This window comes from Schistocerca gregaria, chromosome 3 (genome assembly GCF_023897955.1).
Source record: "Schistocerca gregaria isolate iqSchGreg1 chromosome 3, iqSchGreg1.2, whole genome shotgun sequence".
Taxonomy (NCBI): Eukaryota; Metazoa; Arthropoda; class Insecta; order Orthoptera; family Acrididae; genus Schistocerca; species Schistocerca gregaria.
In genome coordinates this window covers 680,640,870-680,665,105 of record NC_064922.1, presented here as the reverse complement: position 1 = coordinate 680,665,105, position 24,236 = coordinate 680,640,870, and the positions used below count along the sequence as shown (strand labels likewise).

Here is a 24,236-nt window from a genome sequence, read left to right as displayed (position 1 = left end):
AGACAGCATCAGTTACCTTAGGTTAGATTATGGGTTTAAAATTTGATGTGGCAGCGAGAGACTCTTTCAGATGGTCAATAATTGGGGCTCAGATCTTTAGGTGCTAAAAATCAGGAATTTATCTATTTTTTATGTTTTAAATATACTTCAATAATGCAATAAACAAGTAAAAATAACAATATTATGAAAAAGGTAGATGCTAGTCACCATATAGTGGAGATGCTGAGAAGCAGATAGGTACAACAAAAAGACTGTCAGAAAGTGAGCTTTTGGCCAACGAGGCCTTAGTCGAAAATAAATAAATACACAACACACACACACACACACACACACACACACACACACACAACTCACATACACGAGATCACAGTCTCTGGCAGCTGAAGTCAGAGTGCGAGCAGCAGTGCATGAGGGGATAGGCAACTAGATGTACGATGTATTGCAGGGTGAATTCCCATCTGTGCAATTCAGAAAAGCTGCTGTTGGTGGGAAGGATCTAGATGGTACAGGCTGTGAAGCAGTCTTTGAAGTGAAGAACGTCACACTGGGCAGCGTGCTCAGCAGTAGGGTGGTCCAGCTGTTTCTCGGCCACAGTTTGTCAGTGCCCACTCATGTGGAGAGACAGCTTGTTGCTTGTACTGCCCACAATGTTGCATTCTATGTGGGCATGACAACCAACAGGCTGTCTATCCACATGAATGGCCACCAACAAACTGTGGCCAAGAAACAAGTGGATCTTTCCTTTGCTGAGCATGTGTCCAACATGATATCCTTCATGTCATGCCCACATAGAATGCAACTCAGTGGTTGCAGTTTAACTTGTAGATCACATGATCAGTTTCCCAAGTAGCACTGCCTTGGACAGGACAGGTGATGTTTCTGATAGGAATGGAGTAGACGGTGGCGGGAGGATGTATGGGACAGGTCTTGCATCTAGGCCAATTACAGGGACATTTGCCATAAGACAAGAACATGGAAGCAGGGATTGTGTAGGGATGGATGAGGATATTATGTAGGTTCAGTGGGTAGTGGAGTACCACTGTGGGAGAGGTGATAAGGATAGTAGGTACGGCATTTCTCACTTCAGAGCACGAAGAGAGGTAGTTGAAGCCCTGATGGAGAAAATGATTCAGTTGCTCCAGTACTGGATATACTGAGTTACGAGGGGAATGCTCCTCTGTAGCTGGGCGGTGCGTCTTTGGGAGATGTTGGATAACTGGAAAGATATGGCACAGATGACTTGTTTTTGTACAAGGTTGGGAGAGTAATTATGATCTATGGAGACATCAGTGAGACCTTTCAAGCTGGATTGCTTGTCACTATAGGTGTGAATAACTTGGGGGGTGGGGTGCACTGTCACAAGTGGTAAAGTACCGGTGGTTACAAGTTAGCAGTTTTTTTAGGGCAGGGAGGGCAGAAACAAAAGATGTTCAGAGAAAGGCTGAAAATTACATTCACATTGATAAAGCAGGCAGCCAGAAACCAAATTCCAATGTACATAATTCCTGCTGACAGCCTCTGATTGAAAATATAGATACTCAAAAATTGGCAGGAAAATTAGATTCAACCAGTTGTAATTCATTCAGTGCACAAAATCAGTTAATGTTATTGCATCAGAATATCCAAGGACTAAGGGGTAAGCTTAACGAGTTGCTTATATGTATTGAAGAATCAGAGTTGAACAAACCAGTTTATATAATCTGCCCCACTGAACATCGTGTGACCAATGGTATAGATATGTTAAATGTTATACAGGGTTCAAGTTAGCTTCTTATTTCTGCAGAGAAAATATGGAGAAAGGAGAAGTTGCCATATGTGTCACAAACTGTTTTGATTTCAAGAATACTTATATTAATAAATTTTGCTTTGAGCACCACTTAGAAGGTTGTGCAACAGAAGTAGTATTTCATAATAAGTCCTTTATAATAGTAGGTACATACAAATCACCTTCAGGAAATTTTAACTTCTTCATAAAAAAAAATCTGGAAGCTCTGCTGTCCCATATCAGGGTAAAAAACAATGTGGATTTATTGAAAAGCTATATCAGTGAACAATTATTTCAGTCAGTAACACCATCGTTTAATTTAGTTTCTACTGTAAATGCTCTGAGACTGGTATTGATAATATCTTTGTACACAAATCTAGGGGAAAAAAGTCATGTCACAAAAGCAATAGTAAATGGGCTATCTGATCATGACACGCAGGATCTTCTGTTAAATGTTGAAACTTGTCAGGATTAAAAATCTATTAAATCTGAGTACAGGAGGATAATAAATAAGTCAGAAATTGAGAACTTTAGGAAACTGCTCAAAGACTTGAACTGGATAGATGGTTACAATACTTCTGACTCAAATGGAAAATACAAAACATTCATTAATAAAGTTACCTACAGTTTTGAAAACTGTTTTCCTCTGAAGGTAACTTGTATCACACAGAAGTCAAAAAATAAACCGTGGATTACAAAAGGAATAAAGATATCATGTGTGACAAAAAGGAGACTGTATGTACTATCAGGGAACAGCTCTGATGTTAGAATTTTAATGCATTACAAATAATACGGCAAAATATTGAAGCAAGTAATACCAAAATCAAAAGCAGCTTTATTATGAAAAAAAAAAGATAATTGCATCAGGCAACAAAATAAAAACTGTATGGGATATAGTGCAGACAGAGACAGGTGGGGCCAAAAAGTAAGAGGACACATAGCTCTCAAAATAAATGAGACATTGGTAACAAGTATACGTAGAATTGCAAACACCTTAAATTTGCCTTCTTGACAAGCACCTTTCCGAGACATTTTACGCTGCACCATGTTTTATCCGTGTAGAGGTACGTAATGTATGAATGCAGAGTCTCGCGGCAATAACATTGAATTGCACAGAAGCGCACAGTATTACAATCATTGGTGCATCATGCAAGAGTAATATCAGATGATGATAGCCTGCCCCACAAACTAAGCCACCTACGCAAGGTTTTCAGGAATAACGGCTACAGCGCCCATCAAGCGAAAGAAGTTATTTCTGGGAAATATCAGAATAAGACCACTGACGAAGAGCAGGAAAAGAAACTTGCTTTGCTGTCATTCTGTGGCCCTGTGTTGGGCAAGATAAGTTGCCTGATGAAAAGACACAAGATCAAATCAATCTTCAGGCCTCCAACGAAAATCTTGTCAACTACTGAGACCAGTTAAAGACACAGTAGGTCTCAGAACACCTGGAGCCTACAAAATACCTTGTGAGTGTGGCCAGAAGTACATCAGACAAACAGTGCACAACATGGAACAAAGTAGGAAAGAACATGAGAGGTATTATCGCCTACGCTAGCCAGAGAAATTTGCGTTAGCAGAGCATGCGTTAGAAAACGGTCACCACATAAAATTTGGCAATACCTCTGTCATGGCTCACACTAACGGCTTCTGGGACAGTTTAATAAAGGAAGGTATTGAAATAAAAATTACAGCAAACACCCTGAATAGAGACGGTGGCTTGCAGTTTAGCACTGCATGGGATCCAGCGATCACGCAGTTGAAGAGGGCACATCGAACTCCGACTCAAAATGTATCAATATATGGCAATGTGACAGGCACCAGTGACGTCACAGCCAGCAGCTAGCATATGTAAGGGCACACCAACAGCCCACTGGCAGTCATACCACTTGACAATGGCCAAGGAGTGCTTGGCCGAAAGCTCATGTAGTTTTAAACAATTGACGTGGTTGGAAACCCGAGAACATTTTATTCAATGTTACTGCTGCGAGACTCTGCATTCATATATTCCTTTCAGCATGTCTATAACATAGGAAGACATGCAGATTAAAGAGATTGACAGTGTTAAATTTCTCGGATCACAACTTGATAATAAATCCAGTTGGGAAGGGCATACCACAGAACTGCTTAAGCACCTAAACAAATCTGCATTTGCCATGAGAATGATGTCAGATATAGGAGAGACAAATATGTAAAAAAATTGCATACTTTGCTTATTTTCATTCTATTACATCATATTCTGGGGCAACTCATCAAACCGAACAAAACTTTTTTGTGTGCAAAAGTGTGTGATAAAAATCATTTGTGGTGTAAATTCAAGATCATGATGTAGAAACTTGTTCATGGAACTTGGTATTCTAATCACCACTTCTCAGTATACGTATTCCTTAATGAAATTTGTTGCAAGTAATACATCTCTACTTCCAACCAATAGCTCAATACATAGTATCAATACTAGGAATAAAATAATCTACATAAAGATCTAAAATCACTTACCTTTGTCCCAAAAGGGGTCCAATATTCAGGAACACACATTTTCATAAATTGCCAGCAACCATTAAAAACTTGGTTTCAGATAAAGCATGGTTTAAACAGAGTTTGAAAGACTTTTTGACAGGCAACTCCTACTCCATTGATGAATATCTCAACAGACACTGTTAAGCCAACTTAAGTAAAAATATCTGTTAGATTTCAGTTCTGACAGCACTTGGTCACAACAGTCAAGATTAGGTATTTTATGTATGATTTATTAATAGTGCATAACAGTGTTTCACTCTGACAGCATGTTAATTCTATAAGTATTTGCTGTTCCTGTTTACCGCATTGTATTCACCCATTTCGACAATCTCCTGACATATGATCAGGGTAACAAGTATTATGTTTAAATGTTTTGTGTTTTTATGTTATACTTTCTGATATGTTCCACATCCATGAAAATCATCTCATTTATTCCTTGAAGAAATGGAGGATTGCAGGAGGTGTGTTAAGTGGAAAGTTCCACTACAATTCACCGTATTGCTACATTTTGACAAAGTGCACTTACTGTCATTTTTGCTGTTTCTGACACCAATGTTGTTATTGTCCAAGAAATACCTTGCCATGGCGGTATGCAGGTAAGACAACTATGTCATTTAGGTTTGTCAACAGAAAGTAACAGTCATCATTAAAAAACCAGAAGCCAGAATTATTTTCATGGTGATTACCTCTAAATATAATCTGGAATCTAAATGTAACTGGAATCCAGACAGTTCTCAGATATCGAGTATCAAGCAGCTTAAAAGTGTAGCTTGTAAGAATGCTACAATGGAAAGAAATCAGTGGCAAGTAATGATAAATGTGTGACTGGTTGCCAGTGGGCAAAATAAATTATATCACACATCAATTACAGTGACAGTTGTAGGTCTCTGAATCTCTTCTTCATGCCAACATCTAGTGGTTGAGTGGTTGCTAACTGAATATGATCCAGTCATAATAAACACATGAAACAAGTTTTGCATCACCCTGGTTCCCAGAACTCCTGAAAATAGACATTGACTGTGGATATTGTATCACAGACACAGTCCCTTTGACTGTTCAGAGATGTCACTAAACCTGCCCAAAGATGTAAACAACCATGCATGTGCAGCACCTATTATATGGAGGGGGTCTGACAGCTGATCAGTTCCAGTCATTCCACCAGGAAGGAGGTACATGCCTCAAGTTGCCTGTAGTTCAACTAGGCCTAAACGGACAATACTGCAGTTTGATCATGTCTGCAAATGTTACTTTGTGCCAGGAAGGGCTCTCAACAAGGCGTCTCGGAGTGAACCAAAGTGATATTGTTTGGACATAGAGGTGATATAGAGAGACAGGCACTGTCGATGACATGCCTTGCTCAGGCCGCCCAAGGGCTAGTACTGCAGTGAATGACTGCTACATACATATTATGGCTCGGAGGAACCATGACAGAAATGCCACCTTGTTGAATAACACTTTTCGTGCAGCCACAGGACATCGTGTTATGACTCAAACTGAGCGCAATAGGCTGTATGATGCGCAACTTCATTCCCAATGTTCGTGGTGAGGTCCACCTTTGCAACCACGACACCATGCAGAGTGGTACAGATGGGCCTAACAACGTGCCAAATGGATCGCTCAGGATTGGCATCACTTTCTCTTCACTGATGATGGTCGCACATGCCTTCAACCAGACAATCGTCAGGGATGTGTCTGGAGGCAACCTGGTCAGGATGAACACCTTAGACACACTGTCCAGTGAGTGCAGCAAGGTGGAATTCCCAGCTGTTTTGGAGTGGCATTATGTGGGGCACCATTATGGAAGGCACCATAACGGCTGTACGATACATGAATGCCATCCTCTGACTGATAGTGCAATTATATCGGCAGCATACTGGCGAGGCATTTGTCTTCATGGATGACAATTTGCGCACCCATCATGCACATATTGTGAATGACTTCCTTCACGATAACGACATCACTCGACTTGAGTGGCCAGCATGTTCTCCAGACATGAACCTTATCAAACATGCCTGGGATGGATTGAAAAGGGCTGTTTATGGACGATGTGACATGCCGACTGCTCTGAGGGATTTACACCGAATCGACATTGAGGACTGAGACAATCTGGACGAAAAGTGCCCGGTGCTTTGATTAACTTATGCATAGTACGCCACGACAAATACAAGCATGCATCAATGAAAGAGGACATGCTACAGTGTACTAGAGGTACCAGTGAGCACAGTAATCTGGGCCACCAACTCTGAAGATCTCGCTCTATGTGGTACAGCGTGCAATGTGTGGTTTTCATGAGCAATAAAAAGGGTGGAAATTATGGTTATGTTGATCTATAATCCAATTTTCTGTACAGGTTCTGGAACTCTCAGAACTGAGGTGATGCAAAACTTTTTTGATGAGTGTATGTTCATCTGACAGGGATACTACCGCTATCTTTTGCTCTATCATGTCTCCTTACTACCCCATAAATGTCTGGCTCCCTTCTTTTACATACATATGCATTACCCATGCCCAATCCTTTGCAAATCAAGAACTATGTCTTTGAATTTCCTATCAACTGGAATCTAGTACTTCATTCTGACAGATGATGGATTATACCCTCACTCAAACTTATTTCTCCATGTAGAGGATACCCATAGCACTGTCATGAGCACACAGTGGCACACTTGTATGCCAGTAGCTATGGATAGGGTTTGGATTTTTACATAGATGGCCTGGTTGTCAAATGCAATGTTAAAAACAATATACAAGAAACTGGTTGTAAACATTCTGCTTCCATTACTGTACACAGCATGCCACGCTGACTCACCATACTTCTGCCAAATGGTTGGCAGCACGTTTATGATCAAAGTTCTGGAATGTTGTATTTAACATTATATATGACAACCAGACCATCTACGTACTGACTTCAATACAACTTGGCAACCTGAAAATGACCAAAGAAACAAAACCAGTCATAACACAATAAAAGTGTAAAAATGTAGCTGAGGTGATTTTCATTTATTATTAACATACAAAAAGGTTAATGGGGTATTCCACTAGTAGACAAAAAGCTTTGAGCTGGACAAATTTTCCTTCTACAGATTTCAAATTCAAGTTCCAGTAAATTTCTTGCTAGATGATACTGCATTTAATGACTTGAGCAACTCATGCAAAGAGCATATTTTAAGGAAAACAGCCAATTTTTAAAAATATAATGTAATAGGACAGATAAGAAAATCTACTCACGAAGTACCAGTCACTGCTTGATGAGTAGATTTTTTATCTATCCAGTTACATTAAAGGGCATATTTTGTTGTCTGAATCAAGCCTAAACCAGCTACACTGCCTTTTTCTCTAATCCACCCCAAATAGATACTGACTCCTGTACCTCCAAATGCAGAAAATCATCATTCCCATAGCACCCAGCCAGTGGGTTAAGCAGATAGTGAGATGACTTTAAAGCTACTGTTCAGTCACTATTTGAGATTGATGCCTTCCCTAATGATGGCTAAGCTATCATGAGGCAACCATCTCAAGGCTTTGCTTGGCCAACAACTATCTGCAGTTTGCCTAAGATGAAGCCTCAAAGAAACTCATGGTAATCAGTAATCATCCTAGCTTGTGCAAGTACAACTATATCATCTTTGGGGTAGCCAGTGAATCACCTTCAACAATTCCCCCACGGTTTCATACCGTGCTAATTATTTAGATGATATTATAGCTACAAGGTAGTAATGGTACTGAATCTCACAACCTTCTTTCACATACATGAGTGTTGATCATTTAGGTCATATTCTGAGTAGTAAAATTCTCAGTCCTATGAAGCAGCAAATATAGGCTGCACACGAACTGTCCATACCACTTAAATGCAAGGAGTTACACTAATTTGTCGACAACTAAATTATTACAATAAGTTTATTTTAGTAACGAAACAAATTTAATGTTCTTTAAACACTCTCTCTCTCTCTCTCTCTCTCTCTCTCTCTCTCTACTAAAATTTGTGGCCTCTCTAGGACCCTATAGTATCATGAAGTTATTAAGTGACGTCTTAAGATGCCCTCTCTCTTCCTCTAATGAGTGTTTTCCAGATGCTTCTGTCATGACCAATTCTGTGGAGAATCTGACTTAACAATAAAAGTGGCAAATTCAAATGATACTGCAGTCGTGAGAAGGTTATCAAAACATCGTAACTACACCTTAAAATCTCACTCTTTTTTTTTATTACTTGTGCATCCAGCAACCATCTTGTTATTGATACTGATGCTTTGCAGTGCAGAACTGGCATTATATTCTCACGAAAATGTTGACAGCACTCAGTAACAATTTGCCTTTGCCTCAAAAACACATCACGTTGGCACAAGCTAACTATTCACACACTGGCGAGGCACCTATGAGTATGTTTTCATTAAGAAATTCCACGTGTATTTTCATGGAGCTGAGTTTCATCTTATCACTGATTACAAACTACCCCTTGTTTTAATCGCCCATGTTTTTGTAGCTTGACTGACTAATGATGTGCTTGTGTATGCACAGGTTAAGTTGCTGAATAAATTTTGTGCATAATAATGACAATATTATGAACAGGTTAGCAATGTATCTCCATTTAGAGGAGATGTTAAGTCACCGACAGACACAACAAATATACTGCTACACATCTGACCTTTCGGCCAAGAAGTGTTCTTCTAAAATAGAAAACACACACACATTCATGCAAGTACAACTCACACACACACACACACACACACACACACACACACACACACACACACACACACGGCCATTGTCTCTGGGCACTGAGGGCAGACTCATGGGCCCCAGAGACAGCAGTCATGTGGGTTTGAGTTGTGCTTGTGTGAATGTGTATGCATTTTCTAGTTTGGAAGAAGCCCTTTTGGTCAAAAGCTCAAACGTGTAGCAGTCTCTCTGTAGTGCCTGTCTGCAACACATCTGCTCTATATGGTGATTAGATTCTATACTTCTCGTAAGATTGTCTTTATTCCATCCAGTATTTTCCATTGTTTTTTATGCACAATATTTAAGTTGTTGAATTTTGCTGTACACCCAAAAACACATAATTAACTACTCTCTGCTCTGTTTGATCCACACACCTTTTTGCTAGAAAGACCCAACAAGTTACAGCACTGCAAACTTTTTTGTAGAATTTATTGTTACACAATCTGTTCTGAGATGTATGACCTACAAAATACACTTAATAGTTTTCTGATTACACTGTATCAAATTGTCCAGTGACTTGCTGCTTGACCTGATGATGAAGTGTGCTCAAACTGATGGCCAGAGGGACCTCCCAGCTAGTACAAATGAGGCATGTCCCAAGTTTCACCTCCACGGAATGCTCCTTCATCATGTCCTAATACTACTACGATCTCAGTTCTCTCCAGAACCACAGCCCAGGAAAACTAATTCATAGCACGCAGTGCCAGATGTTGCTCAACTTGCACCAGTGATAACCACAGACTCAAGTCACAGCATCATCCTCACTCTTAAATGAGCTGTATACTCAGAGCCCACATGTGAAGGTGCATACCACGGAGGACACTGAGCCTCAAGGTAAGCTAACAGACTCAAAAACATCTTTACTGTCATCATGATGTGTGGGCAGGCGATTTGTCTTCACAACAAGCTGCACCCATGGAAATCCAACAACCTAATGCTGCCAGCCTTGTTCACAAGCCAGAGGAAGTAGTTAAGCTCCAGCAAAAACACTTCTTGCTTCTGGAGGCAACACTGCCTTACAACTTGTGCCTGGGTACCAACCATCAACAGTAATACAATGACAGGCTCCCACATAAGTCAAACAGAGACTCTGGCAATGGAAGCCGTGTCACTAGCTCCAGTGGCTGATCATCTTGGTAAGCCTCTAGCCCAGTTCCATCACCTGTCACCACCAACATCTTGAGAATCGCAGCCAATTCACCTCAAAATGTATCAAAGTATGCCAAATTTAACCCCATTCTGTGAATTCTCCCTTCTATGGCAGTCCCATCATAAACTGTGCTACTACCACCCATATGAGCCATTTACAGGAAGTAGAGATCTAGAATCCCCAACAGATGAGCAGATGACATCTAACGCAGACTCGGATGGCAACACACAGCAACCTTCCAATGGTGCCTCCGGAATATTTTTGTATACCTCTCATTGGCACTGCAACCACTTACCACATGGGCCTACCCACTGGTTACCTTCAAGGCATGAAACGTTACCTGCTACTACCAATTCTCAGTTGCATTTTTACTACTTACTCATTTATATGAACTGCTGTAAGTAAATCTGTGAGCTCATCTACTGTGTGGACTTTGGTTATATTTGGACTGCTTCAAACTTGGTGAGATCTTGAGAGTGCATTTATCTGGCATTAATCAAGTTGGTGTATGAACTGACAAAAAAAGAAGTTTACATGTAAAGTTGGATGTGGGTAAATAGGTTGCACATATTGTCTGACTGGGGCAGGAATTCTTTCACTGGGATGAGAGTACAGTAACCACCATCTCTGTAGCATGTATTGTGTGGTGTTCCCAAAAAGAAGATTTTTGTAGTACACTGCAGAGCATAGTAGCCTGTAGTATGAGATGATGGTGTCATGTTAGGTTGCCCACACCATACAGCTTGCAGCACGTAAGACATTCAGAGTAAGTCCTGTTTTGTTAGCAATACAGTCCACTTATCTGGGTCATAATCATCTGGTGCTCTGGCATTTTTGATAAAATACAGGTATTTTGCAAAGCAACAGATTAAGACCATTTCTCACACACCATTCAGATAGTAGATCAACCACATTTCTTTTCCCTGAGCAATACTTTTCATCACCAAGAGTGCTGTTGTGCTCACTAAATACATATGGAAATGTCTAAGATGATTTCTAGATTTCAACAGTTGTCATGATCTATGGTATGGCTGTGTGTTTATTCTCCAGATATGCTGCTAATCGGGAGGGGGGGGGGGGGGCAGTCAAAGGTATTTTGGTTGAACATTTCACTGTGCCACAAGAGAGAGAACAGTCATGACTTTCACTGCCACATTTGTAGATGAATCCTCAACGATGATATACAATAAAATTACTGATTCACTTATAAACAGTTGAGTTGTAGGTAGGTTAATAAAGATGTATTTTATATAGTTGACACCACCCATAACTAAAATTTGTGCTGTCCATGTACGTTCTTCCAGAACAGATTTAACTGCAGCATCATAAGCAGCCAACTATTGCTTATGGTACTGTATTTCACACTGACGTGTGGTTCATAGCCAAACATTTTATATCTGATGATGGTGCATAAGGCACTGAAATTAGTTATTACACAAAGATACTTAGCAATTAAGATAGAAATTTTTTATATTATTGAATTGATGCTTTGTCTTTTAGTGACTGCTTTTTTGGTGCAAGAATTGAGGTATTTATTCAGCTTGGTCTTAAAGAATGTTATAGCACAGAAGATACTTTCCTAAGGAGTGACACGAGATGCTTTACATCAAATGGGTTGGAAAGTCAATACAAAAACCACAATAATGGACCTGAAAACAAACTTTTCCTTTAGGGAAAATAAGCACATCACAGTAGTATAAGTAATAATCATTCAATTATTTACAAAACATAAAACAGAAGTTATTTGGACGTTTTATACAGAATGTGCAAACATTTATCTGAACAACCAGACAATACTCTGAGGACGAAAAAAACTTATGAAACAGAAGACAACTGAGGTCTTGAACAAGATTCTCCTTAATACTTACATAAAGCCCCACTTTGTCTCCCATCTCACATTTCACATTTGATTTGCATTTGTGCAGTGTAGCATTCTGTATTTATGTATCATATGTATAATGTTGCCTAATAATACAGGCATAATAAAAAAAAATCTTTCCTTGATTATGGTTGAACTGTAGTGAATGTTGATGATGATAATGATATTTGTTTTTTGCTTTCGCCCTGGAAGTTTCAGTGTGACAATAAATGTTTACTCACAGAGCTTAGAGAATCTGTACTGCTAATGTTTTCTTTAGTCACTACCATGCTTCCAATGACAATGATGAAAGGTAATAGGGGACAAAGAATGTCAAGATGGTATACTGTGACAGCAAATATTTATGCTAGTTATAAATATAAGAATCTGATTCTGTCATGTACCTTGTATCCTGTACCTCTTCGTACAGTCACTGAAATCTGAAGATACAGTCTTCGCCCTTGGAGGTCCTGAACACGAACACGTCCACTAAAAGAGCTACTTCCTGATGGAATGATCAATGTACCAATTCCTGGAAAATTTTCCAACCTGAAATTTATTTCCACTGCAGCCTCTGTGTCTACCTGTAAATGAAGAGATTTTGGCATCACATACATATATGGAAAACATTTTGGCCTCTACAAAAGGAGCATATTTTCCTACAGCAAAGTGATTTAATGAATGAACTGTTAAAAAAAATTGAAAGTGTTTTATCCTGTTCTGATATCTATATGCAAAAACTAAGGTTCCAAAAACCTCAAGCTTCCCCCTAAAGAAATATATGCAGATCTGATTTATGAACTTTGGACTGCAAGGAAGTTTAATGTAATTATTAGGACCTTCAAGCTTTGTAAAACACACACACACACACACACACACACACACACACACACACACACAAACACACACACACACACACCAATCAAATGTAGTGGACAGGGGGGAAAATTCTGTGTGACCCTCCAGCAAGAGTGGGTCAAATCAGATTGTCTCACATTGTGAACAGATCATACACTGAACTTTTAAAGCTACTGGCATGGACACAGGAAGCCCTTGTCAAAACTATGCAGTAATTAAAAACAATGGCAGAGCGCAAGAACAAAAACCACTCAACCATTGTGTTATGAGTTAATTAACCAGAAACCATGAAGAAATACACAAGCTTTTATCGATCCCAATGATGGCTATTAATATCAAAACTTGCCTCAGTAATGCAAATAACATTTCTAAACACATTTTGCCTACAATGAACACTACTACAAGAACCCTCGTGTAAACTGGCTCCCTCTAATGAAGATTACAAAAATATTATTCACACCTTTTGTTTAATGAGCCAGACCACAAGTCATAGAAAAGAAATTACTATTACTCCAGTAGTGCTAGTAGTAGAACAGTATATGTGGATTTCCTGTGAACACCACATTCTGTCTCAGGTAAGTAATAAACTGTAAAATATATACACACCAAGCACAAAAATAAATGAAAAACTCTCACAACAACATAAAATAAAATATGTCACAAAATCCAGGAATTTAATTCATCAAACTAAAGCAAAATTCCATCTCAATTTTATCTGGGAGTCTGCTTAAAAGGAAGTAAGGAGGATTAAGTTTTAACATACAGTCAGTAATAATGTCATTAGAAATGGAGCATATGTCTGAGTTGACGACTGCAGGTTGACAATTAAACAACTTATCTGTTTGTCTTTGTCACATGTTGCAAATAGCGATTTTAAATGCACTTCCTGATGGGCTCCAACCAGACTGTAAGGATCCTCTGCACGTTCGATATCAGTACCTGCTGCACCAGATGAAGATGACTTTGTCCATCATTAAATTAGTATGCACAAAAATAGTGTTATCCTCTTGGCTGAGGATTAATACATACATATTATGTTAACTACACTGCACACACCTTAAAAATTTGAGGTTACTTAGTTTCATTGAAACTTCCTGAATATTATTCTTGAACATCAGCAACTCTTTTGAAAGTCAAAATATCATCATCCTGTACCTGATGTAAACTAAACGACTCTGCTGGACGAACATGTCCTTCAAATTTTTGGTCTTTTGACACACTGAAGTGAAGGTCATATGGCAGTAAGTTGGTTATGCAGAGAGGGCTGAACAATGTTATAGTATGCCCTGGTTGCAACCATGTACTTCTTGCCAGTGGTTTTTCAACAGGATAATTGTCTCGATGCACTGCCACACAAAATCTGTTACAAAGAAAATTACAAGTGTTTAAGAATACCATTTACAAATACTATTCAAAATGTCATTATTTTGTTGAATACCAACCTGTAACAAAGATCTCTGCTACTGAGACACTGCCGATGTTCTGTAACAACTTCCCCTGGTTTGCTCACATGATTCCATATGATTGGACGAGTGCAATATAAGTAACGTTGATCAACAGGACGTATCCAAAGCTGTGACATGACATGAGCGAGAGGTACAGGCATGGCAGTAGATGCAGGTACTCGCAAAAACTTCACAGCTTCTGTAAAATAAAACTATTATGAAGCAGTGTGACTATATGGAAATCAATATTATTTTGGTTCTTGAATGGTGAACAGGAACCCAAAGACAAATAACACTATTCAGGTCCATTTGTAGAAATTGCTGTCAATGTAGTAGTTAACCACTTTACCCAACTACAAAAGACAGATAAACATTAACAATACAGAAGACTTTATTCAAATATGACTACACGAGATATATACGAAACACATGCTGTTGTCACAGACGCGAACCACACTGCAGTTCTCAGATCAAAACAAACTCACTATGAGTCACATTGACTTCTCGCACTATCAATGTGTGACAAACGATATGTCACCACAGGTTATAAGTAGTTAAAACATTTTGTAATGTTGGACTTCTAATGATAAGTTAATAAGCAATGTAATTATCTATTTTTTATTAAATGTAAGAAGCAGCAGAATGAACTACACACAATTTTCAAAGTTCTCTTCAACAATGAAGTGGAAGTATGTGTATTGCTGTTCAATTAATGTGTATTTTGGAAAGTTAAGCACTCAGTCTCAAATGATGTTTTGAAGACAAATGCCTATGAGCTGAATTAACAAAAGACATACTGAGACTTCTGAGAATTTCATAGTTCTATTCAACATTCAACACATCTAAATAAGAAAAGCAAAACTAGCATCCAGTCTGAGTTATAGTTATAAGAGTCCACTATGTGAGACTGTCCTGCTTCTTGTGGCAGCAATGGGACACAAAATAAAGCATTTCACCTCAATGATTTCTTTTATGCTCTCAATTTGTGTTTCAAGGTCTTGAGAAACTACATTTTGCATTTTGGAAATGGAAAAGTAGGAGAGAAGTATTGGCTTCCTCGGACATAATGCACGCATGGATAACTCTGCTGATAATCTGCAACCTGTATAATGACAACATCTGTGTTCTAATCCAAGTTTGGCACATATTTGTGAACCTTTATGAAGTTTGATACAGCATACACACTGACACAGAATAAAGGAATCATTAATTATACAAAATATTGATTCTTGTCACAAAATTAAGTCAGTTTTTAACTAAATGACTTAGCTGCAGCTTAGGTCACTGGCACAATTCAATGAAACAAACTATTTTGATTTGGACAAGCACAGTACATCTTATACTGAGGTTCTGATTAGTGTAAATAAATGACCAGAATGGTGCATAACTTTCAAGCAATGGTTTACTGCTGGAGTGTGACTCGCCTACAATCATCACACACTCGACTCCACAAATAATGTGGCACTTTTGCACAGTGATTGATTAATTTCTCACAGATATTTTTAGCAAGCTCAACTTAAGCACATATTGCTAAGTGAGAAACTCTAAATAAAATGTGAAAAAGAACAACTGAATAAAACAATAGAACATCTGAATTGACAAACCTACTGTTCCTATCTGAAACTAAAGCAAGTAACATTCCAGTTCATTCAATTCCGTTATACCTCTCATACTGTATACCAAATTCCTAGATAAGATACATAGCTCATATCAAAGATAGCTTGATGACTCAAGAAAAGAATACAACTGCCTCAGCAAACGATTAACAGTAAAAAGAAGACTGGTGGCATCTACAAACTGCATCCCAGAGTTGCAAATATAATTTGTTTATAGTCCACTGAGAATGAAATGGCACAGCTAATTAACAGTGAAAAACAATTTAAAACCAAATGTGAATTACAACAACATAAATAACACCACATGCTCATTAAAGATAACAACAGATTTTTTAGAAGTTAATAACATTGAAAAAACAGTGCTAAGTCACAAGGCTAACAAACCTATACAAAAACACAAAGGTATGAAGGAACATCAGCACATAATAAATGTGCTCCAAACCATCAATAACAAACTCCAGAATGATGATGCCTTAGCAGACAAAGCAGAAGAGGGTTTCACAATAATTGTTATCAATAAAGATAGATACACACAAAAGACATCTAACCTCTATTACAAAGAGCAACATACATGAAGTCACTCTTGGAACACACACAAAAGTTCCAAGCTAAATTAATGAAATACCTCAATTATCAGCAACTTCCTTCCATTAATAATGAATTAAAGACCCTTGTTGTAACAAATCCCACAGTTCCTAAAGTCACAGTGCAGCTAAAGAACTGTAGCAACAATGTATCAAACAAGCCCATTTTCAATTATACCGACAGCCATGTGATAAATTAATGAGAGGACTACATGTCACTTTAAATGACCCCGCGCCCCCCCAACACACGTAACTGTGCCGTACAGCTTTCTTCCTCGTCATCAGTTTCACAGATAACAGGAAAGTTATATTTATGAATTATCGGCTTATGATTAGAATACTATTGCAGAATCTCAATCACTGAAACTTCATAATCCTATAATCTTGCCACGGACAGTAAGAAAGAATTTAAAACTGCACATTTGCACAGTAAAGCACACCCTTTTTATTTCTCACAGTCAGTTCCATAAGAAAACTTGTACTTTAATTTTAAGGAGATATTTAGCTTGCATACATCTGAATGTTTATTAGAATATAGTGTAAAAATAATGAACTGTCTTTATATAGTAATATACATAACACGTACCTTAAGATACCACACTACTTCTACCACAATGTCTTTAGGGGCAGTAAACTGCTTAAGATCCAAATAGAGGTTAGTGGAATTGGAAGAAGAGTCACGTAAAATCAAGCAAAGTGTTAAGGTTATCAAAAGTAAGGCAAAACAACGATCAGCCAACTGAATTCAAAATAAGTCTCGTTTCACCTGTGCCCATGGCTATATGCATCACACACACAATCAACATTTCATAAGTTGCACAGGAAAGGAAGGAAGGAAGAAAGAAAGAAAGAAAGATTGGATTTAATGTCCCATCGACATTGAGGTCATTAGGGATGATCCAGCTCCACAGGGGACACACTTGTGGCAGACCCCAATGTCAACAGTATTTCAGGCATAACGTGTAACTAACAATGAGCTGGACTGTGTTCAAAACACACCTATCTTGTTTTAAGTACAACTCCTGCCAGCCTCATAGAAACATGTGACACCAGTTTCACCATGTGAGGTGCCAGGATACAGCCCGGGGCATGTGCTTTTTCAGACAACAGTGTCATGATCATGAACACTACTTTGCCTACACCAACCACATATTCTCCAGGCATCAAGCAGATATCACACTGCAAAGCGTTTAGTTAGCCAACCAGTTATTCTCAATCACTTCAGTTCACTGAGCCACTGTAAGCAATTCCTACGCAGAAAGACCTCCACAATCAACACCACACGGTGCCAGCAGCCGTCAACTCTGGTAGACACCTCACTGCAGCCACTACAAGCTGCCAGACGTCAACCAGGAACTTCACATCCTACGACCAGCTTTGGACTCGGTGCTCCAAGACTGGTACTCTTGTGTGGCACTTGGACTATTAACAGTGCTCAGTATTCACAGTCACTATACAACCTAACAGACTTTGACTTTAAATTATTAAGGTCCACTCCTTGGGATTTAGGATTTATTATCCTGATCGTAGCTAGTTCAGTGACTCTGATCTTTGAGATTCCTTCAGTGGAACTTATTATCCTTCAACATAGACAGAGGCTTGTTGATGTTATAGTTTATCAATTGTTAACTTGTGGTAGTCACAATGTATACTGAATTTACGCACTTCATCAGGAAGGGCAATTTAGTTGTATTCTGACAATAATATAAAAAGGATAAATAGCCACTCATCACATAGAGGAGATGATGTGTTGCAGACAGGTACAACAAGAACATTGCTACACACTTTGCTTTCAGTCAAAAGGCCTTCTTCTAAAGTAGAAAACACAGACCTTCACACAAGCATAACTCACAATAATACTAATAATACTAATAATAAGACTTTGTTAAGTGAAGTGGATGTCCCAGCATGTAGATAAGTGCAAAATCACTGAAATGTGTGGTAGGTACGTAGCAAATATGTTTTCTAGTCATAAATCAACTTAGCCTCAGAATTAACACCAGTACAGCAGTTATATGTGCAGTAAACATGGTCTAAAAATATACAATCAGTGGGTGGTGGAAGTATTGATGATCACATAGAAAATAAACTAACCCAAAAATTGTTATAAAAATAGTTGTAAGAAAAAAGTCAAATTATTTCTAACCAATAGAAAAGTTTTACTCCTTTTTCTTTAAAAACTACTATCCTATCTCATAGAAAATTTATTTTTGGACATAACAAGCTTAAGTTCACCAATTTTTGTACAGAATTTAAAAGGTGATAGTACAGGGTGATTCAAAAAGAATACCACAACTTTAGGAATTTAAAACTCTGCAACAACAAAAGGCAGAGCTAAGCACTATCTGTTGGCGAATTAAGGGAGCTATAAAGTTTCATTTAGTTGTACATTTGTTCGCTTGAGGCGCTGATGACTAGGTGTCAGCGTCAGTTGATGCTAAGATGGCGACCGCTCAACAGAAAGCTTTTTGTGTTATTGAGTACGGCAGAAGTGAATCGACGACAGTTGTTCAGCGTGCATTTCGAACGAAGTATGGTGTTAAACCTCCTGATAGGTGGTGTATTAAACGTTGGTATAAACAGTTTACAGAGAATGGGTGTTTGTGCAAAAGGAAAAGTTCTGGATGGGCGAGAACGAGTGATGAAAATGTAGCACGCATCCAGCAAGCATTTGTTCGCAGCCCAGGAAAATCGACTCGCAGAGCTAGCAGAGAGCTGCAAATTCCACAATCAACTGTATGGAGAGTCCTACAAAAATGGTTAGTTATGAAACCTTATCGTCTGAAACTGGTTCAAGCATTGTCTGCAGCTGATAAGATTAAAAGAATTGATTTCTGTGATTTTATCCTTCCTCAAATGGAAACAGATGAATCTTTCATTTCAAAGATTGTGTTTAGTGATGAAGCAACTTTCCACACTAACGGGAAAGTCAACCGTCACAATGTCTGTATATGTGATTTTTTCTTATGGGGGTATGTTAAGAATATGGTGTTTCGGCCACCTCTCCCAGCCACCATTGATGATTTGAAACGAGAAATAACAGCAGCTATCCAAACTGTTACGCCTGATATGCTACAGAGAGTGTGGAACGAGTTGGAGTATATGGTTGATATTGCTTGAGTGTCTGGAGGGGTCCATATTGAACATCTCTGAACTTGTTTTTGAGTGAAAAAAAAAACCTTTTTAAATACTCTTTGTAATGATGTATAACAGAAGGTTATATTATGTTTCTTTCATTAAATACACATTTTTAAAGTTGTGGTATTCTTTTCGAATCACCCTGTCTTTTGTCACGCATAGAATGTTTTGCAGTTCTCCTGCTTATTTCAGCCAACCATACTTCATTTGGGCTGGTTTTTGCAGCTTTTGGGCCACAATTATATAGGTGAGTTTTTCTAGCAGTGGTTTCTTAATTTTCAGTTTTTGTTATTGTGTTTGCACCACCACCGCTACCAATCAGACTCAACCAAAGACCAACTCAGTTCACTCCTCAATCCAACCGTGATCCACCCGCACTGCCCCCAAACCACCCTCTGTTAACATTCCAGAATTTCTTAACCTCAAACCTTGCCTCACCATCATTTCCCAAATCCCTCAACATGCAAACTAACCTTACTTCTGCAGAAAGAACCGCAGTCCACCATGTAAAAACTGATCCCAACCTTATAATCCTACCTGCGGACAAAGGCTCCACCAGTGTTGTTTTGAATTGCAAGGATTACCTGGCAGAAGGACTCCACCAGCTATCAGATACTTCCACCTACAAACCTTGCCACAGTGACCCCATTCCAGTAACCCAGAAGGATCTCCAGTCACTACTCAAATCCCTGGGCCCATCCCAGAGTCCATCTCTCTACTCACCCCTACCACTCCCTGCACTCTTACCTTCTACCTACCTTCTACATGCTTCCTAAAGTCCAAAAACCTAACTACCTCAAGCAGTTAGTCTGCCTCCACTGAGAGAATCTCTGCTCTCTTACACCAACACCTTAAACCAATTATCCGGAACCTACCCTTCTATTTAGAAGAAACCAACCATCTCCTTCACCAACTCTCCACAGTTCCTTTACCACACAATGCCCTGCTCATCACTATTGATGCGACCTCCCTGTACACTAATATTCCTAATGCCCACGACCTTACCACTATTGAATACTACTTTTCCCAATGCATGACATATTCCAAACTAACAACTTCCTTCCTAATTATCATGCCCAACTATATCCTCACCCACAATTACTTCTCCATTGAAGGCATTACCTACAAACAAACCTGGGGTACGGCTATAGGAACCCGCGTGGCACCATCCTATGCCAACCTATTCATGGGCCCTACAGAGGAAACCTTCCCAAAAACCCAGAATCCTAAACCCCGCACCTGGTTCAGATTCACTTATGACATCTTTGCAGTCTGGATTGATTGTGAGGACACCCTATCCACATGCCTCCAGAACCTCAACAATTTCTCCCCTATTTGCTTCACCTGGTCCTACTCAACCCAACAAGCCACCTTAGTACATGTTGACCTCCACCTGCAAGATGGCAACATCAGTACCTCTGTCCATATCAAACCTACCAACCACCAGCAATATCTTCATGTCAACAGCTGCCTCCATACCAGGAAGTCCCTTCTGTACAGCCTACACACCCGTGGTTGTCGCACCTGCAGAGACAAGCAATCCCTCTCAAAATATACCAAGGGTCTCACTGGAGCCTTCACTGACTATAATTATTCTCCCAGCCTTGCACAAAAACAAATCTCCCATGCCTTAACTCTCCAGTCTCCCACCACCTCCCAAAGTCCCACCATCTGGGCACAGAGGAGCATTCCCCTCGTAACTCAGTACCACCCAGGACTGGAGCAACTAAATTACATTCTCCGCCAGGGTTTCAATTACCTCTCATCATGCCCTGAAATGATAAATGTTCTGCCAACTATCCTACCACCCCTCCCACAGTGGTATTCTGCCATCCACCAAACACACACAATATACTTATTGATCTTTACACAACCCCTGCTTCCAACGCTTTACCTCATGGCTCATACCCCTGTAACAGACCTAGATGCAAGACCTGTCCCATACATCCTCCTACCACCACCTACCCCAGTCCGGTCATTAACATCACCTTTCCCATCAAAGGCAGGGCTACCTGTGAAACAAGTCATGTGGTCTACAAGCTAAGCTGCAACCATTGTGCCACACTCTATGTAGGCATGACAAACAACAGGCTGTCTGTCCACATGAAGAGCTACTGACAAACTGTGACCAAGAGACAAGTGGACCATCCTGTTGCTGAACATGCTGGCAAACATGATATCCTTCATTTCAATGACTGCTTCACAGCCTGTGCCGTATGGATCCTTCCCACCAACATCAGCTTTTCTGAATTGTGCAGGAGGGGACCTTCCCTGCAATACATTCTATGTTGCCACAACCCTCCTGGTCTCAACCTTCGTTAGTCACTGTCTTCACCCATCCAGCCCCTTCCCTGTTCGCATTCCAGCACTACACAGCTGTCATTCCACCACCACACCCAGTTTTTTATTTCTCTCCTTTTAAACTACTCCCCCCCGCCCCCTCTTTCCCACCTCTCACCTGCTCTCCGTCTAACCTGCAGCACTTCACTGACAGACACCCCTAAGGTACTATCCCTCCACCTACCTACCACAGCCTCCTCCTTACCCCCACCCAGTTGCCACTCCCATCGTGCTTGCAGTGTGGTTTCAGTTGCCTGAGACTGCAGTCGTGTGTGAGTTGTGTTTGCGTGAGTGTGTATGTGTCCATATGTGCATATATTGTTGATGAAGGCCAATGGCTAAAAACTTTAATTGTGAAAGTGTTTTTGTTGTGCCTATCTGCACCTCAGCGTCTCCACTATATCTGCTACATGGTGAGTGGAAACATTCCTTCTCATAATATTTTTACATTCCACACACAAATTTACACTGTTTGATTTTTTCTTGTTTTGTTTCAGATGCTAAGTTTCATTTACAATATCATACAGGAAATTTTCAAGTATTTTGAAACTATACTTTCACTCAGATGATAGGTAAGTTAGATGTAACCACAACTCGGTAGGATTCCCAATAAATTGGACGAATTTTATTTCACCAGTTAATTTTTGTTGTTGTTGTTATTGTTGTTGTTCTCCTCCTCCTCCCCCCTCCCCCTTCTTCCTAACCTAAAGCTTGTTTCTTTCAGTACCCCTAGTCCACCCTGAGGTTGTCATTCCATCTTTTCCTTGGACAGACAGTATTTTTTTACCATCTGATGATTTATTTCTTATGATTTTCACAATATTCCTTTCATCCACCTTGTCTATGTACTCATTCCATTCATGCTCTCTCTTATATACCCATTGTCTATCTCACATTGCCTTCCCTGTAATCCTTTGTAGAATTTTCATTTCCGTGGTTTCCAAAAGTCGCTTTGTTTTTTATGTTTCCAGTCTTGTCTCCGCTATGTATGTCATAATTGGTTTCACTATTGTTTTATATGTACTTGCCTTCACATCTTTTCCTACATGCATGCTTATCCAAATACTACCAGTTAAATACCTTGTCACAGTTTCCTTTTGTTATTTGTTCTCTGGATAAGCTTTCCATCCACATCTAGTTGACCTAATTGATTCCACAGATGTCATATATTTGGTTTTTTGAGCGAATATGACCATATTTAGATATTTGCACACACACACTGTGAAGTGGAAACAAAAGAATAACTACAATAAAGGCAGGCTGTTTGAAAGTCTTCACATCTGCAAAAAGAAAATATGCTACCGCGTAACATTCAATACTATGTTGGTTCAAACCACATACTGTGAATACTGGGTTCATTCCCAAAACACTGTTCTCAAAGTGGCCGAGATGCTGCTGTTCAATTCTGTCCCACTCTTCAAGGGTGGCCCTCCTGAGGTCATCCAGAATGTGAGGAAGGTTCCTGGGACGATACATTGGAAGTTTCACCTGATATACAGTAGGTCATTTCATTCAGCCACCTGGAGGAAAATATTCTTAATGCGGGTGCAGTGTGCTCAAGCATTATTGTTTTGGAAAACAAATCAATTGCCGAAATGTTTACGGAAGGTCTGATGAACCAGTTTGAAGATCGCAACCCAATACTACACAGCCCTAAAATTACACTTGATAGCGATGAGCGGCATCCAACATCCATACACAATTCACCCCCAAAATTTAACTGGGCCCCTTCCCTACTGAACCGGAAGAATTACATTTCTGGGACATGCATTTGCAGTCAACCACAGAGACATTCTTCATCAGGTATCACACAGTTACTGTATTCATCAATTAAGAGAACCTACCAGAGACATTCTTCATCAGGTATCAAATAGTTCCTGTATTCATCAATTAAGAGAACCTAATCTCACTGATTCAGGTTACATTGCAGCTGTTCCCTTGATCACCTTCGGTAGCACAGTACCTGGGAGTTTTGTATTGTCTTTTGTAACAGAAACCAAATAGATCATGTAGAGACATTTACACTATGTCTGGGTCAAGACAATCCTACCAGATGCCTCCAAAAACACAGTGCATGGATATACTGCAGTCTCCTAAGGTACTTATGAGCAATAATTTGTTTGTATTAGTTATCAGCTGATGCCACTGACTATAGGCAATCACTATGAGATACAGGCTTAATGTGTTGTGTCTCACTACAGCTACTGATTTTTTCATGTTGCTGCAGTGTACACAAACTTCAAACCTTGAAA

General features: G+C 39.4%; 1 protein-coding gene across 2 annotated transcripts in view; it reads right to left on the bottom strand.

The window, feature by feature from the left end:
* Window positions 1-24,236, bottom strand: part of LOC126354004 (intermembrane lipid transfer protein VPS13D) — a 488,122-nt gene that overhangs the window by 143,649 nt on the left and 320,237 nt on the right. For both annotated transcript variants that reach the window (XM_050003313.1, XM_050003314.1), the window contains exons 46-48: window positions 14,304-14,505; window positions 14,017-14,221; window positions 12,408-12,587 (exon numbers count right to left, since the gene is read on the bottom strand). In XM_050003313.1, coding sequence (XP_049859270.1) covers window positions 12,408-12,587; window positions 14,017-14,221; window positions 14,304-14,505 — 587 coding nt within the window. The remainder of the gene's footprint in view (window positions 1-12,407; window positions 12,588-14,016; window positions 14,222-14,303; window positions 14,506-24,236) is intronic.